Source organism: Quercus lobata, chromosome 11 (assembly GCF_001633185.2).
Source record: "Quercus lobata isolate SW786 chromosome 11, ValleyOak3.0 Primary Assembly, whole genome shotgun sequence".
Taxonomy (NCBI): Eukaryota; Viridiplantae; Streptophyta; class Magnoliopsida; order Fagales; family Fagaceae; genus Quercus; species Quercus lobata.
In genome coordinates this window covers 40,168,829-40,185,377 of record NC_044914.1, presented here as the reverse complement: position 1 = coordinate 40,185,377, position 16,549 = coordinate 40,168,829, and the positions used below count along the sequence as shown (strand labels likewise).

Below are 16,549 nucleotides of genomic sequence, written 5' to 3'. Positions count from 1 at the left end.
ATTATGGCTAGATTCTAAAAGGAGAAGAAAAACAATCCAAATATAGATTTAAAAAATTCACAACACTCAAGCCAATATGCTTTAACACAAATTACACTTTTTCATCCCATAAGATGAGTCGAGGACCCACTACGTGCATGTACAACTTTCTAATAAAAAAATGGACAAAATTTAGCTACAAAATTAGTTGTAGTCTAAAGCTATAACTTTACTCAATATATTTTCATTGGAGATGAATTTTGACAAATCTATCATTGGATTATATCTTCTTCTTATATCCTCCATGTTTACAAAATTTGTAAAAAATTAAAAATCAATAGCTATGTCATCAATAAATTGTTTAAATTGAAAGTTTTTGTAGTTTAAAATTATGCATAAAAGATATACTCATAGTTCGTATAATAAATAATATCCAATTGACACAATATTTAACATATGTATTAAGAACATAAAGAACATGCAATTCATAATCACTATATAGTGTTTTACAATGCACACACAACTCCAAAAGCAAGAACTAAATCACTCATGAATGAAAAGAGATAAAGCTCATCAATTGGAAACATAAATCGGTATTATTGTATTAAAAAATTTGAAGAGAGAAGCATAGAAGACCCTCCAAGTGCATTGTAATTCCAGCTTGGCGATTTCCGAAAACTATACCAACCCACACTTTGTTTCCATATATTTGAAAAATCAATCGATTGATCCATATTCTCTAGTAACAAGTGTAAAGTGTTTTATTCCATGACAACTATGTTTTATGTTGGCTTTATTCCATGACAAAAAGTGTTGTAATTGCTTTAATTTTGTTCCTTGTATTTTGTGGGATTTTATTGTATTGGGTTTAGTATTAAGTTGGTGAAGAATCAAGTATAAAATGAAGAATCAATGGATTTTGTGAGAAGCTAGCAAGAAGCTAACCCACGAAAGAGCCACGTGAGGAGCACATGACTGGAAGCTGAAGAGTCGTGCCAAGCTGTCATTTTCGTGAGTGTCTCACGGGTAAGGCCTTCCCGTGAGGTAGTCGCAAAACATTCTACCTAAAGGATTTTTATGTGTGACTTTCTTATCCTTCACCCATACTATATATACCCTCATTTCTCACAAATGTAAAAGAGGTCATTCAAAGAGAAAAACCCTAGATAGGTTTTCTACAACACACACACCCATCTTTTAAAGAGAGAGCTACTCATCCTTAGTGAGAAATCATTGTAACCTCTTCTCCTTCCTTCTCTCATTGTCATACATTGAGAGGAGATTTGTAACCAAACACAACTCACACCTTTTCAGAGTGTAGAGAGTGTTTTGGAGCTTGGAAAGCTTTGGAAAATTGCCAAAAGAAGCCGGTGAGGCTTGGCGGATGCAATCAGGCGTATTGCGGGATCTAGAAAGCTAGACAAGACACGGTTCCGAGAAACCTTGTTGAAGTAGGAGTTTAGAGAGCTTAAGTACATCGGGTAGATTAGGCTTGGAGGGTCTCTTGCTAACCCATGTATCCCAACTGATTGTCTAGTGGATCGATTACTGCTTAGACGGTGGCGAAGAGGTTTTTCGTCGAATTCTTCAATTTCCTCTTCGATAACACATCAGCGTGTTATCTTGTGTTTACATTCTCTCTTCCCTTACTCTTGTACTTTACTTTTAATGCTTGTTGTTCATGCTTATGCACTAGAGTAGTTTTATTCTATTCCGCACTTAGTATAGGTTAGAGTAAAATCTATTGAGCCGTAATTTTTAATTTGGGGATCTAAACAGCTCTTGTGTTTTCACACATTTTCAAGCTTTCAACAAGTACATGAAAATCCCAAAACTGACTAACCTCATACTCCAAGTGATCCAAACATCTTTTGCTCCAAATAAAATACCCATTAAATCTCCTAGTATCACCAATCATCACTTTAGTTGCTACAAGATAAATTCCCTATAATGTAGCTCCAAATTAAAGACTTTCAGCATTACCTTCTGGAACTCCTAGCAGTTAATTGGGTTATACATAAATTTATGTGCAAAGGATCAACAAGAGATAAATGACCCATATTAATAGCATTTGAAAAGACAAACTAGTAAAAATCATATGAAAGATGATGAAAAAATCTATAATTTATAAAGTCTAGTTACACCGTCCACATCATCTAAAAAAACATTACAAAAAATTTGAGAGCTATCTCGATGCAATGAATAATACAATAACCTGAATAATAAAGTATGTGCACTTTTTGTTTGCTTTTAAACGATCACAAATGCATATATACTAGGTAGCCTTAAGCAATATATCACAACTGTAAGAACGTCTGAACTAGCCATATTGACTTAAACAATGCCTAGGAATTTACCTGGCAACCCCTCATCTGGGGATTCATTGAGCATTTATACAGTCAAAAGAATACTACTTTGAACTGCTTTTCACATCCATCTCAAAACTGTCATTGTTCCTAGGCAACTGGACTTGTTCGAGCTTTTCCAAAACCTCACAATAAATCATCTAAATACCAAAGTTGCATTAAAAATAGAAATGTGGAGAGTTGATATGATGCTCATAATAAAAATAAGATATTGTTAACTTATATGTTAACAATATACTTGTGGCAGCTCTAACTCTATTTTCCCTTGGAAGGACATTTGGAATGTAAAGGTTCCTAAACGGGTGGCCCTTTTTTTTTCTTTTTTTCTTTTTTTTTTTTTGTGGGACAACAGCTCATGATTGCATTCTTACTTTGGATATTCTCATGCTTAGGGGTTGTTCTTTGGCAAATAGGTGTTGCAGTGGGAAGTCTGTGGATCATCTCTTCCTTCATTGTCCTATAGTGCACTCCTTATGGATGCTTATGCTTTAGGCCTTCTGTATTCAATGGGTCTTGCCTAGCTCTATGGCAGAGTTATCATTTCGTTGGAATCACTGGCTTGGGAATCATAATTAAGATATTTGGGATTTCATTCCAAACTATTTGATGTGGGCTATTCGGATAGAACGTAATCATCGTTCTTTTGAAGATTTTGAGAAGACGTTGGTTGAGTTAAATGACTTGTGCCAGCGTAGCCTTTTTAAATGGTGGTTAGTACCGGTGTTTTACATATTGTCCTTCTCTTTTATAGTTTTTTTCTTCTCTTACCTTAGCCTCGACTTCTTTTCTCTTTGTTTTTTGTTTGTGCTTTTCCATGTTCATCCTCATGAACAGCGTATGTTTCTCTCTTGTTTTTCCATCAATAATAGTATTCTTATTACCTTAAAACAAAAACAAAAAAACATATTGTTAACATATGTCAAATATATATTTATTTATTTCCACCCGTATCTAGTGAGTCTTGTCTCCACCTTACTATTTCAAATATATTTATTTATTTATTTATTTATTTTAAATAAGTAATCAAAATTATATTGCAAACGGAAGGAATTGCACTATGTTCACAATGATGAGCATAAAGCACCATGAAACAATTAGTAAAACCCCATGCTTGAGATCATTCAAACAAAGTGCGAAGTAGCAAGGACTTCAATTTCTCAATAGATATGCGCTCCTCAAAAATCCGGTTGTTACGCTCATTCCACACTAACCACATCATGCACGCCACTACCAAGTTCCATACATTTGGAAATTACTTTGACATAATATAAACTTTTTTTACTAAAAAATAATATATAAACTACACGGTTCATGACATCCCATTGAAAGATGGGGGCAAATACAAACCCATTCAACCAATGCACTTAGATAATCTCAATAAACTGCCATCTTTTCCCCAAAATTCTGAATCAAGAAATTGCTCCCATCATATGAGTTTCCAATAATGAAATATCAAATGGAGCTAAACCTTTATCTTTACATCTTCATACATGCCTCATATAATACATAGAACCATATGAAGCATTCAACAATAATTTTATTAACCAATTTCTCTATAGGTTTTACAGGTTTTACGCCAACATATAGGCATATCATGAAAAGCGGGAGAGATCCACTCCTCCAATAGATGATCATGTGCTATACTTCCAAGAAATCCGCTGATAAGTACATCAGGTGCTTTAAATGCAGTGTCCACTTCCATGTGTTTGCTGCATCCCTACAAATAGAAGAAAGGTAAACACTATGACATGGGACATTAGAAGCTAGCATTAACAGTTATTCCTTCATGCACTACCTTTGTTTCTATGTATTAAAATAGCCCAAAGAGTGTTGGCAAAGATGACAGTGAAGTGATTGCACTGGTCTTGTGACTGATACACTCTTTCCAGCCAAGAAGAAACTTAATTTAGACCTGACTTTGGCTCTAGGAACTAAGTTCTAATGGAGTGGTGATGCAAACTGTAACACCCCAAACCCATACCAAGGATTTAGATGCACAACCTGTCTTAGAAATACTCAACAATAATATAATGGAACAGAGCGTAATTAAATATCCACAAATAAACTTCAAATAATCAAAATCTTTCCTATGAAATCCATAAAACAAAAACTTTAACAATAAAGTCTCCAAATACAATCTCAAAGAGTTCCACAAACGCCAAAATTACTATCCTAAGAAAATATACTAAAACAATCCCTCAACTAACATAGCTCCAAAAGAAGTCTTCAATCTATGTCTCCAATGATCTACCACCAAAAGATATTCCACTGCTCTAATCTGAAAGGGTGGAGAAAGGGGGGTGAGCTAGAAGCCCAATAAGAGACTACATAACATGAGGATGTCTTTCAAAACAAAACATTAGTATCATTAACAAAATATAGTCTTTACAAAACATTTACAACTAGTTTTTAATAGTAATACAATATATTCTATAAAACTGTCAAGAATAAAACATTTCACTATAATGCTGTAATCATTAAATAAAATAATAACCACTTTAGTTAGCCAAAATACACTAAATAGGTAGAAACAATATATTATAACAATAAACAATCTTTTTCCACTTATAAGGATCAGTAACAATAAAATAGTAATTCGATATAGAAAACATTAGTCAGACAAAGACATAAGCTGCTAAACACTCGGTGGGTGATTCCCATGGGAAACAATAACACTAACCTCAAAGAGGCAACACTGGCTCTAAAGAGCAAACGATAACACTACACCACACCACAATAACACTACATCGGCTGAAGACCAACACTTAACCCTGTGTTGGCAAAGGTTGCAGACTGTCTAGCTGACTATTTGAAAACATTCTTACATTATTACAATATTGTTAATACCAATCATATATCATACAACAAATACTTTCTCAAAAATATAGTCTTGAATCATTCTTAACATATAAAATTTCGAGGTAACACTTAAGAAATAATAAAATTCAAGTATGCGTACAAAGCATTGATAATAGTATAAGTTTTTGAAAACTTCACTTTTGCAATTATGTATATTTATATATATATTTTTGGTAAAAATATATTTATAAATATACACGTCTTGAGAGACGTCATATTCTGAAGTCCACTTACCTCTAGTTGTTAAACCAAGCTTCACCTCAACGGTCTGAAACAATATCAATTAGAACCTAAATAAACACAAGACGACTCAATAAGAATGGATACACTAAGGTAGCAACAAAATATAAATTTCACTCTTAAAATTCGTATCTCACTACTTATTCTGAAACTATAGCTAATCTAGTACTCAATTGCTTTATCAAGTACTCCAAAATCAATACCTAGTAAACAATTCTAATGAGCCGAATATGTAAATCTCTATATTATTAAATTCTCCCAGTACAAGTTGGCTTCCAAATGATCACATGCTTGTAGATCATATTAACCCAAAATAATATATATCATCCATAGAAAATTCTACCCGTAGGACATAGAAACTATAGTATGTACTGAGTGTTAGAAAGTTTATCTAACATATATATATAATATTCAAAGATCTATCCTACCCGTAAGCCATAGCAAGAACACAATAGATTCACCAATTAATTCCTACCCGTAGGACTTAGTGACCTGAAGCATGCATTGGTAAAAGTTTAGAACTTGACCACAATATAGATTACAAGATTCAAAAGTCCAGCCCCACTACCATGCGTAAACTCTAGCAACTAGGTTATTTCCATGAGGGTTTGAGAGAGAGGTATACCTAACCACACGACCATACTGTCCATACGGATGCAGGATTTGTTTCTTGTAACTTGCCGTCTCTCTCTCTCTCTATCTTTCAGCAGGAAACCCTAACCTCCTAACACGTTAAAACTATTTTCACTTGGGCTCAAATATAAAACCCACTAAAAGCTTAAATAAGCCTCCCAAGACTTCAATTCCCACTAAACTCATATTAAGGTTGTTTAGATGGGCCAGAACCCTAAAGAATTCCAATAACACTTAAACTCCTAATCCAATTAGGTTTTAGTCTCTTATCCTTGTCCTTAACTGATAAGGAGACTAAAAGTTTAATATGAATAATCCACAAAATAACTCTCACGTTACATTTTTTATTTATTTTCTTTGTAGATATCATAATATAAAATAATATCACCTTCACAATAAATTAAATAATTCATCAATTTCACTTTAGAAGCAATAAAATTAAATTTAAGTGAGGCGGGTGTTACACAAACCACATTGCATGAGCTAAGTCATTGGCAACAGATAGGCAGTCTAGGCATTCCTCTTCCGTAGCACATAAAAGGGCAAGAAATATCAATGATGATATTCCTAATTGCTAACTCCCTTCTCACTAAAAAACCATCATTTAAGAACATAGGAAAAGTAATGGCTTTGAAAGGGAGTTAAATCTTTCATAGGGAAGCCTACATCTAAGAACCATATCTCTAAATTATGCTCCTTCCATCTAAGTATTTATTATGGAGAAGCCAATAGGCTCTCTTGATCGTACATAGACCTGACTAATCATGGGGTCAGATTAGTATCCCCGTACTTCCGAATCAGTTATAATATTATATTCCAATGGCAACATGACTCGAAACTACTTTGAGAATTTAGTTTGAGCTTTAGAGAATGGTATATCAGATGCGAACAGAGGAACCTAAAAGAAAGATCATTTTTAAGCACAAAAATGAACTAAAGGGACGAACAACTTTTATCTGTAAGTACAGTTGCAATCATAACAATGATGAAGTTGTGGCCCTGTCCATCCTTCATTAATTCAAATATTTCTAATTAACAAAAAAGTAACGAGTAAATAAAAGCATGTGATTTTATATTACAACTAATCATATATAAATAATATTCTTCCACATATCCCAACCAAAGGTTTTTGGACAGCATATATTAAATAATCAATCACGAATCTTAGGGGTTGAAGGGATACTCTAGTGGTTCCAACACCTCTCACAATGACTAGTATTGGGGTTCCAACCCCCTCCCCAATTTACATAGGGAAAAAAAACCATAACTGCTATGATCAGGAAACATATTCTAATACATATTAAAGCAAATAAAATAAACTAAATAAATGAACAAGCCAATCTTTAACTCCTTATCTTAATTAAACACTTGTTATTGGTTTTGATGCCTGAGTAGTCTTATAAACAAACGCCGTAATCTCAATTCTTCTCAACTGCAAATACCTTCCTTTGGCAGCCCATTCAAAATTTGCAGCTTTTAGAACCTCTAAAATTATTGTTTAGCTCTTTGAATAGCCCATTCCAAACTCTTTTCAAGTGCAAATCACTTAGTATTAAACTAAATCAAAATCTCAACAAACACCTGTTTCTTTTTTGTCAACAAAGCTAACCAAAGAACGTCATTTTGATTAAAAATCAACTCATTTTCTTAATATGTGAGCGAAAAATTTTATATAATTTTTAGAACATTAAGAGCAAGGTGCACTTTCAAAGATGCCTTTCCAAATGTAATTAAATGAATTACCTACCTTTTTAATGTAGAGTACCTCTTGATTACCTTGACATAGGTTCTAGTCCTTTAATGACTTCTCTACAATCCACATTCGTTGACAAAAAGGCCCAAATAAAGATTTGAAACAATTAATTCGTATATAAACTATTTAAATCTAAAATCATAAGTGATAGCAAATTAAAAAAAAAAAAAATAGTATGTGCCATCACAGAAGAGTCTACTATTTACCTCCCATCTTAGGTTTTGAAGCGGAAACTAGGCATCAAAAAAATATATATATATATATATATATTATGTATTTTTTAAGCAATTGAATGAAAAGGGAAATTGGTTTAAGACATTTTCAAAGAAAACAAGAGAGTTCAATACCATTGAGCTATTATAAAAAGGTAGCACTTTAACTCATCAACCTTGTACCATCCTCCCATCCAAGAATATTCACCAAAACATCGATCATTGAAGTAGGAGATCCACAAAATAACATTCCCATGGTATTACCTCAGATTTTGAACTCATGTAAACACTTCAAACATAAAAAGTAAAAAGAAACAACAGAGATAAACCTTCAAACTGATAGGACCTCTCAACATTTTACCATACTAACCATTACATGATTTAGCTTGGCTGGAAAGATCTAAAAGCATTTTCATCTCTGAGAGTTGAACTTGAAAAACCTAAATCCGTTTTCCAGTAAATTTAATATCTTAACGATAAGCAGAAAGAAAATATACAATTGACCCCCAAATAGGGGGAAAAAAAAAGGATAGGATTGCATAGCGCATGGAAACTTCTTAAATGTTGAATATTCTTACGTTTTCCATCAAATCTAGAAGTTCTCAATAATTGAACTAGATTAAAGAAAAAAAAAAGTACTAAATGGAAAAATGCAAAACCATATGAGCAATGCAATCTTAAAAAAAAAAAAAAAAGAAAGAAGAAGAAGTTTCTTTAGTTAGAACTTTAACATTAGGCTACAGCAGAATTCAGGTTTAAATTCACACTTTCTTGGGAGTTTGTTCTTTGTTTGGCAATGTAGAAAATAAGTATGCGAAAACGGTCAAGGTCCTCAAGTAAAATCATAGATTATTATTATTATTTTTTTTTTTTTTTAACGAACAAATGAATTTATTAAAGAAACAAACTAAACAAACAGCAAACACCAGTATCTAAAAGCTGTAATACCTAACAACAAAAACAGAGCAAGCAGGAAACTAAATAAAAGCTGCAACTAAACTTACAGAGAATCAAAATAAAACCCTCAATTATAGCAAACTCAACCAAGGACTTGCTCGCTTAATACCTCCTCAGACTTGACATTGCTGCAAAATATATAAGCATTTCTTTCAAGCCAAACATAATAAACTCCTGCAAACCTAGCAATTTTTCTTATGATGCTTTTAAAACTTTTGGCCTTTAACTTATTTTTACCCCCAAAGAACTAATTGGTACCAACTATATGCCTAGGATTACATTAGACACTGACTTAACTTGCTGTCATAGCCTCTTTGAGAAAGGAAAGATACTCAAGGATTTTAAGTCCATAGTTTAGTGCAAAGTTGATTTTTATTTCTCTTGGTAATATGTTTGATGCATTCTTGTTCAGTTGTAACTTATCTCTCAATAAAATAATAAAAAATCTAAGTAATATTATTCAATGAATCAATAAAAGTATAGAAACATCTATGAAAATTAACAAAATCAAAATTTAAAACCCACAAGAAAAGCAAATGTAATCAAAGAATTTTTTTTTTTTTTAATAGAAAATAACAATAAAACATTAACAATTGGCTCTAAGAATTTCATAGGTTAGAAACATCTAAGCAAACAGGATCAATATCCTGAAAAAGCATTTCATTGAACAGCTTGTGCACTTGAAAAATTAAATGAATAAAAGACAAATATTATAATAAATGATAATCAAATTGCAAGGTGAAAATGGATATTGGACCTACTAATTACTTCAATAGCAACAACAACTGCATTAAAATAAATTAATAAATTAAATTAAATACTTATTTTATAACTAACAAATACAAAGCCCAACAACCTGATTTCCCTATAAATACTTGAACAACAATCCTATGAATGATAAAGGCAGCCAAAGATGTGAATCCAATAATGCAACTAAAGCAGGCATACCTTGGCATCAAGGTTGCTTTCAGGTGCAAGCATAATTCTTTGAAATTTGATCAAGATGTTCTTGTCTTCTTTGATGTTGGAAACTGATTGAAGTCAGAAGAGGAACCCACATCAAACCCATCATCAAATCCCACATTAGATGGAAAAGAATGGCGATCGTTGTCATCAGGGACCAAGGAAGACCCAAAACCATGCGTAAAGTGAGCAATATTCTGAGGACAACAGACACAGTCTACATGGGCTCCCAACCACGTAATTATGGGGTCATATGAAGAAGAGATTATTTCACCATACTTGATTTCAACTGTAATCGTAACATGATTCTGTTCAGATGGATTTGAATCATTCCATTCCCAAAGATATACAGTACGTAAGTACAGATGCTCAGAACCTCCTTTTAACGGGCTAAAATATGTTGTTTCTTTTTTAGAAAAACCATTGGTGGAAACAACAAAACAAGTTGCTTCCGTAGCTTCTGCCTTTACTGATCGAAAAGCAAAACAGAGAACTAATTTTTGAAATTCACGACCAACCTCGAATGATACAGAATTTCCAAAGCTCTGATGGTTCCATTTGAACCCCTTCGGAATCTCAATTCTTGGTAGTACAAGATGACAACTACCGTCATATGATTCAGAGTCATCAAAAAACAAGGGATCCATGAATATTTCTCCAAACTGCTTGCATTTAGCAAATACAAGAAATTGAAATTTAGAGATTCTCGCAATATATATCACTTTTATATATATATATATATATATATAGAGAGAGAGAGAGAGAGAGAGAGAGAGAGCTCACCTGATTCAATAATCTGCATGATGATGGTAGATCCAACGACATGCAGTCTGTTGCATTCACAAGTCTTATAGATTGTGGAAGCCTTGGAATTTCTCGAAGCTTATTGCAATAGCACATGGAAAGTTGTCGTAATGTAGCAAATCTACTAATGCTTCTTGGGATTGTAACAATACTAGAGCCGTCTAGATTTAGATCTATCAATAAGGGGAAGGAATCGGGCTTCATCAAAATATGTGATTCAATTATATCTCCATCACATTTCCAGACTTGCAATGCTCTCAAGTTCGTAAACTCATATCCCGAAAATCTAACGAGGAAATCACCAAGGTTTTGACAATTATCTAGGTTTAACTCAGTAAGCACTCCAATGAGATGCCCCAGTGATAAAGGCCATTCTCTAATATTACTATAACTAAAATATAAACTGTTACATTTCATTTCTGGGTTAATATTGGGAAACTTTTCAAGGCTTACACAGCGAAATAGACAAAAATATTGAAGAGATTTCAACTTAAGGCTGCTAGGAAGAGTTTGAAGATTTTTGCAATCCATGAGATCCCAACTTCTAAGCTTATCAAGAGATCCAATGGCATCATGAACTTCAATTAGATTTTCACAACCAGCAATGTCCAATGTCTCTAAGTTTGGGGCACACAAGTCAGGTAATTTTGTAATGGAGACACACTCACTCAAATTGATATTTATCAAATTTTTGTAATAGGACCCCTACAAGGAAAACAAAACCAAAAATTGTTCTTACAAAATTTTAGAAATAACATTTAAAGAAATCTAAATTCATCAATACTAATACTCATACCTGCTTGAATAGCTTCTCCAATCTAATGCAACTACGAGGCATCTCGAGTACAACAAGTTGATGACAATAATTGGATGGCAAGGAAAAAGGATATTGGTGCCATTCAAGTAACTTTAACCCATTGGGGAGATATTTAAGTTCTTCAGAAATGAGTACATTACGAACTATAAGAAATTTTAGATTTTTCATCTTTTTGAAAGCTTTAGCATGTAGTTGCACTGTTATTGGATTAGGCGAATGCAACATTAGACCTTCAATTTTGTCCGACCCCTGATTGGATAAAGAATTAAGTGAAACATATAACACAATAGAGTTTGACAAAACTATAATAATCTTGAAATTTTAAGCAAAAATAATACCGTTAAACTTATATTTTCTATAATGTTAAAAAGAAAAATATCAAAGCAAGAAAACTTATCACTTCTACCTGATGAAAAAAAAAAGTTAAAATCTAAAGAAAAAGAAGTTATACCTTACTTCCAGTTAGTACTTCAAGAGCATCCTCATAATGCCATAACCTGCTACGTTTTTTGAGGATTTTTGGTGATTCTTGCCGAACAATTTCCCTACCCATTTGTTGTACCAAGTCATGCATCCCCAATATGCCATCATGACCAATAGTTACGAGACATTTATTAACAAGGTTTGGAATACCAATTGTTGGATATAAATTGCAAGCATCTAATATATTTACAACATAATTATTGTTCCTTCCCTTGAAGAAACATGCAATATCGAGGAAAATATCTTTTTCAGTTTCTTCCAATCCATCATAACTTACTTTAAGTATTTCATGAATATCTCCTTTAGGAATTTTTCCATATTGATGTATTGCACCTTTCCATTCAGATTTTGTTCTTCCACACAAATCAGAACCTATTATTGTTAAGGCTAATGGTAGGCCCCCGGCATATTGTATGACTTGGTTTGCAAGTTCAAAATAATCTTCCTCAAGTTTATTTCCTTTGAAGGCATGTTGATTAAAGAGTTCAAGAGCTTCATGTTTGTCCAATTCCTTCACCTTGTAAGTTGCACATTCTTTTTCAAGAGTAGCTAGCAAGTGTGCATCTCTTGTTGTTATAAGGACTCTACTTCCTGAAACAAACCAATCACAATTTCCAAACAAATTTTCAATTTGTTTTGATTTATCCACGTCATCGAGAATTACAAGAACCCTTTTACTATGAAGCCTTTCCTTTATCATATTGATTCCACGGGATACACTCTCCACCTTCAAATGTTTGCCCCTTAAGATATTAGAAAGAAGTTTCTCTTGTAGTTGGATTATACCATCACTTGTTCCAGAATTTTCTCTAACATTCTCTAGAAAGCAACTTCCATCAAAATGATCAAAAATTCTATTATAAACAACTTTTGCAATAGTTGTCTTACCTATCCCCCCAAGACCATGAATCCCCACCATTCGAACATCATTTACCTTAATATCTAAAAGAAATTCTATGGCCTTGGCACGAGAATTTACTCCAACAGGGTATTTAGCAACAAATAACTGTCTGCCATTTAATTTGGTATTCGATATATTTTCAATAATTTGTTGTATGAATTTGTATTCAGGGCCGCTGCCAATCAAAAAGCATACGAGACATTAAATGAGTAGGACTAGTTGAAAATATGAATATGAAAATAAGAGAATCAAGATGTTTAGCTTTGTGCATTACAACCTACACTCAACATATTATCAGCTGAATTAAAGGACATAATTCAAGTATTTGAGAAGTATAATATAATTTATTTTTTAAAAATTTTTTGGGAATAAGATTTTGGCTTCCCATACTTGACCAAAATAATCAAGAAATTTTGGATTTAAAAAAAAAAAACGGAGGGAGAAACTATAACATTATCAAGTCTTCGAAAGGTATATTTTGTCTCTTTGCCAAACCGAAACGACATTCTATATTTTATTCACAACTTTGATTTTGATTTATTCTCTTTCTTTTTTTTTCCTAGTAAGAAATTGTTTTAGGCTTTTGGCAAGTAGTTGCATGAAAGCTGATAAAAAGCCTATTGAAAACCCATTTATAATACTTTGAACGAAATGATTAAGAAAATTAGAGAAATGTTTTTGAAAGGATTATGTTGATGAACCTTTGATTCAAACAACACTTCCTCGTCTCACAAGTGTGGGTGAAAGGTGAAGTCATGGGATTAAAGCTCATCAGATGTTAAATTCTTCCATTTCCACTAGCTTAACTAACTTAGTAATTCAAGAGGTGATCATAATAGATTTTTTATTTTTTTATATTTGGCATTTTGTAGTCGTAACAAAACCATTAGAAGTCTAAAAGTCATAAAAGAACATAACATTAGTTATTAGATACATACCCATCCTCATAATGCCATCCAGACAAACTAGCCGCTTCATTTAGAGCTGCCCTCCACCTCTGCACCTTCTCTGTGTTATTCTTGAATTTGTTTTCATGTTTAGCCATTGCTAATTTGAATTTACCTTCTTGCTTGCGTACTTCAGATGGATCCACTTTGTAAAAAACTGGAAGAACCAATTGTCCATTTTGCTTGCAGTTAAGAATCTCGACAAGTTCTTCCAAGCACCAAGATGAAAATGCGTAGTTTTGAGAGAATATGATAATTGAAATCATTGATGATTTAATAGCTTTAACAAGTTCCACTGAAATTTCTTCTCCTCTTTGGAGGTCATTATCGATGAAGGTATTGATACCGTTGTCACACAAAGCTTGATATAAATGGCCAGTAAAACCATTGCGGGTATCTTCACCTCTAAAGCTCAAGAAGACATCATAGTCCCACTGGGGAGTGGAAGAAGAAAAGGAGACTCCTTGATGGATCGGGAAAGCCATTAGAATCTACAAGCAGAAGATTGAGAAGATCAAAGATGTGATGAAATGAGAATATTGACAGCGCGTAATTGACTAGTCTTCACTCTTCAACTCATTCGCCCCAATCAACAAATTAATCCCTAAAAAAATAAACACAACAAGAAAGATTGTAAATTTACAACAAGAAAGCAGAGCTTTTAAAGATCATCAGCAAAAATCATAATAATCAATCATATCATAAAAGTCTAGCGGCTAAACTAAGAGAAGATGAAATGAAAAATGATGAGAAGATAGAATTTGAGATGATACCTGCGACTCTGCGAGCTGTGTTCTCTGAGCAAAAAAAGAAGAAGATGAAGATGAAGATGAAGATGGAGAAGCGTTGAAGAATTGGGAAAGGAAAAGTAAAAAGTAGAAATAAAGACAAGGAGTCAAGTGGGAGGGGAAAAAGTAGTGATTAAAAGTTGAAATGAAACTTCGACTTTGGTTTGTTGTGTTAACCATTTATTCAACTTTGCTATATTGCATGTGTTTCATCATATCTGCAATTTTCTATAGGCTTTTAGCCTTGTACGTTGTCATATTTTGATCCCTTTACCTTCTACTAACGACCAATGAGAAACTTGCAGAACATCCTGAGCTGTACAAAGATAGAAGTTTACCAGATGATGGTGCTGGTTCCAAACAAACTGAAACTAGCACAGATGCAGCTGGACAAAGGCAAGCTGCAACAGATCAGTTCATGCTAGAGCGCTTCCGTAAACGAGAACGCCACCGTGTGATGCGGAGATAACATGCTCTTGATTCTTGCAGCAACACCTTTTACAACTAAGTTTGAAGAATAATTTCTGTACTGTGTCCGATGATGTCATTTATGCTACATTTTGGTTAAATTTTGACACATAATTCATGTTGCAGTAAAATTGTTGTAATCATTAATCTTTTTGATGATTTGTACATTATTTGAATAGGTTTACATGCCTATATTCTGCGGATGACAACTGACAGTCCTTTCATTATTAGGTTCTAACTTCTTTCTGTTTTTAACAACTAACAAACTTTCCTAAGGGAGAAAGATTGTCTCTATTTATCCACAATGCTTTTGATCTGCCACTCTGCCATCTGGGTTTTCTAGGTTGATTAAGCAGTCCAGCATGCACTGGATCTATTTGTGCCTAGCTGCGTTAATTGTAATTTATACTATTTTCTGGGTGTTGATCATGGGGTGTGGTAGATTTTAAGTTTAAATGTCTTACAATCAGACATACACTCGCACATGGACACATGCACACTCGGTTCATTTATGCATAGCTCCATTGATTGTAACTAGCTGATGTCTTTTAAAGCAGTATTTTATAGCCTATGTAGTATGTACAATATTTATGACGTGTAATAAACTTTAAATATTTTTTAAAAGCATTATTTTACAACAAGAAAGCAGAGCTTTTAAAGATCATCAGCAAAAATCATAATAATCAATCATATCATAAAAGTCTAGCGGCTAAACTAAGAGAAGATGAAATGAAAAATGATGAGAAGATAGAATTTGAGATGATACCTGCGACTCTGCGAGCTGTGTTCTCTGAGCAAAAAAGAAGAAGATGAAGATGAAGAAGCGTTGAAGAATTGGGAAAGGAAAAGTAAATAGTAGAAATAAAGACAAGGAGTCAAATGGGAGGGGAAAAAGTAGTGATTAAAAGTTGAAATGAAACTTCGTGGACGGTGCCCCTTAAAAATACCATTCCATGCATATTTATTTACGAAAATGTATGTTTTTTTTTTTCCTTGTATTACCGATTTACCAATCGGTGTGGAGTGTGGGGACGTTGGTAAAGAAGTCCAAACAACAGTTTGGCAGAGCATTTTGGATATTTTTAGAAAATAACTATAAAATTCAAACAATATCATCAGTTAGGAAACGTTTCAAACTAATTTGGTTTCTAACAATTCGAGTTTAGAAGGGTTGATTTTTGGGTTATAAAATCGAGTATATTTTACTCAAGTTTCCTATTTTGCCAATTTTACCAGCAGCTGAGGTGGGTCCACATAGGCCAGAAATCGAGTTCATTGGACTCGTTTTGTAAGACTAGAAAACGAGTTCATTGAACTCGGTTTCTAGGCCATGAAAACGAGTTCATTGAACTCAATTTTCATACATGTAAATCAAGTTC

The 16,549-nt window shown here is 33.3% G+C and overlaps 1 protein-coding gene across 1 annotated transcript; it reads right to left on the bottom strand.

Moving 5' to 3' along the window:
• Positions 1–3,797: 3,797 nt before the first annotated feature.
• Positions 3,798–15,992, bottom strand: LOC115967738 (TMV resistance protein N-like). Its single transcript, XM_031086868.1, has 7 exons — positions 15,937–15,992; positions 13,906–14,405; positions 12,035–13,142; positions 11,563–11,832; positions 10,746–11,471; positions 9,948–10,624; positions 3,798–4,062 (listed from the first exon to the last, which is right to left on the bottom strand). Exons 2-6 carry the CDS (start codon positions 14,397–14,399, stop codon positions 9,998–10,000), a joined length of 3,225 nt encoding a protein of 1,074 aa, XP_030942728.1. The 5' UTR covers positions 14,400–14,405; positions 15,937–15,992; the 3' UTR covers positions 3,798–4,062; positions 9,948–9,997.
• Positions 15,993–16,549: the final 557 nt, after the last annotated feature.

Excerpts from the sequence above, each read along its gene's own strand:
- LOC115967738 (XM_031086868.1), bottom strand. The coding sequence starts at position 14,399 with ATGGCTTTCCCGATCCATCAAGGAGTCTCCTTTTCTTCTTCCACTCCC. Across the intron at positions 11,833-12,034 it reads AAGTACTAACTGGAAGTAAG|GGGTCGGACAAAATTGAAGG; the intron begins GTATAACTTCTT and ends TTATCCAATCAG. Across the intron at positions 11,472-11,562 it reads TGGAGAAGCTATTCAAGCAG|GGGTCCTATTACAAAAATTT; the intron begins GTATGAGTATTA and ends TTTTCCTTGTAG.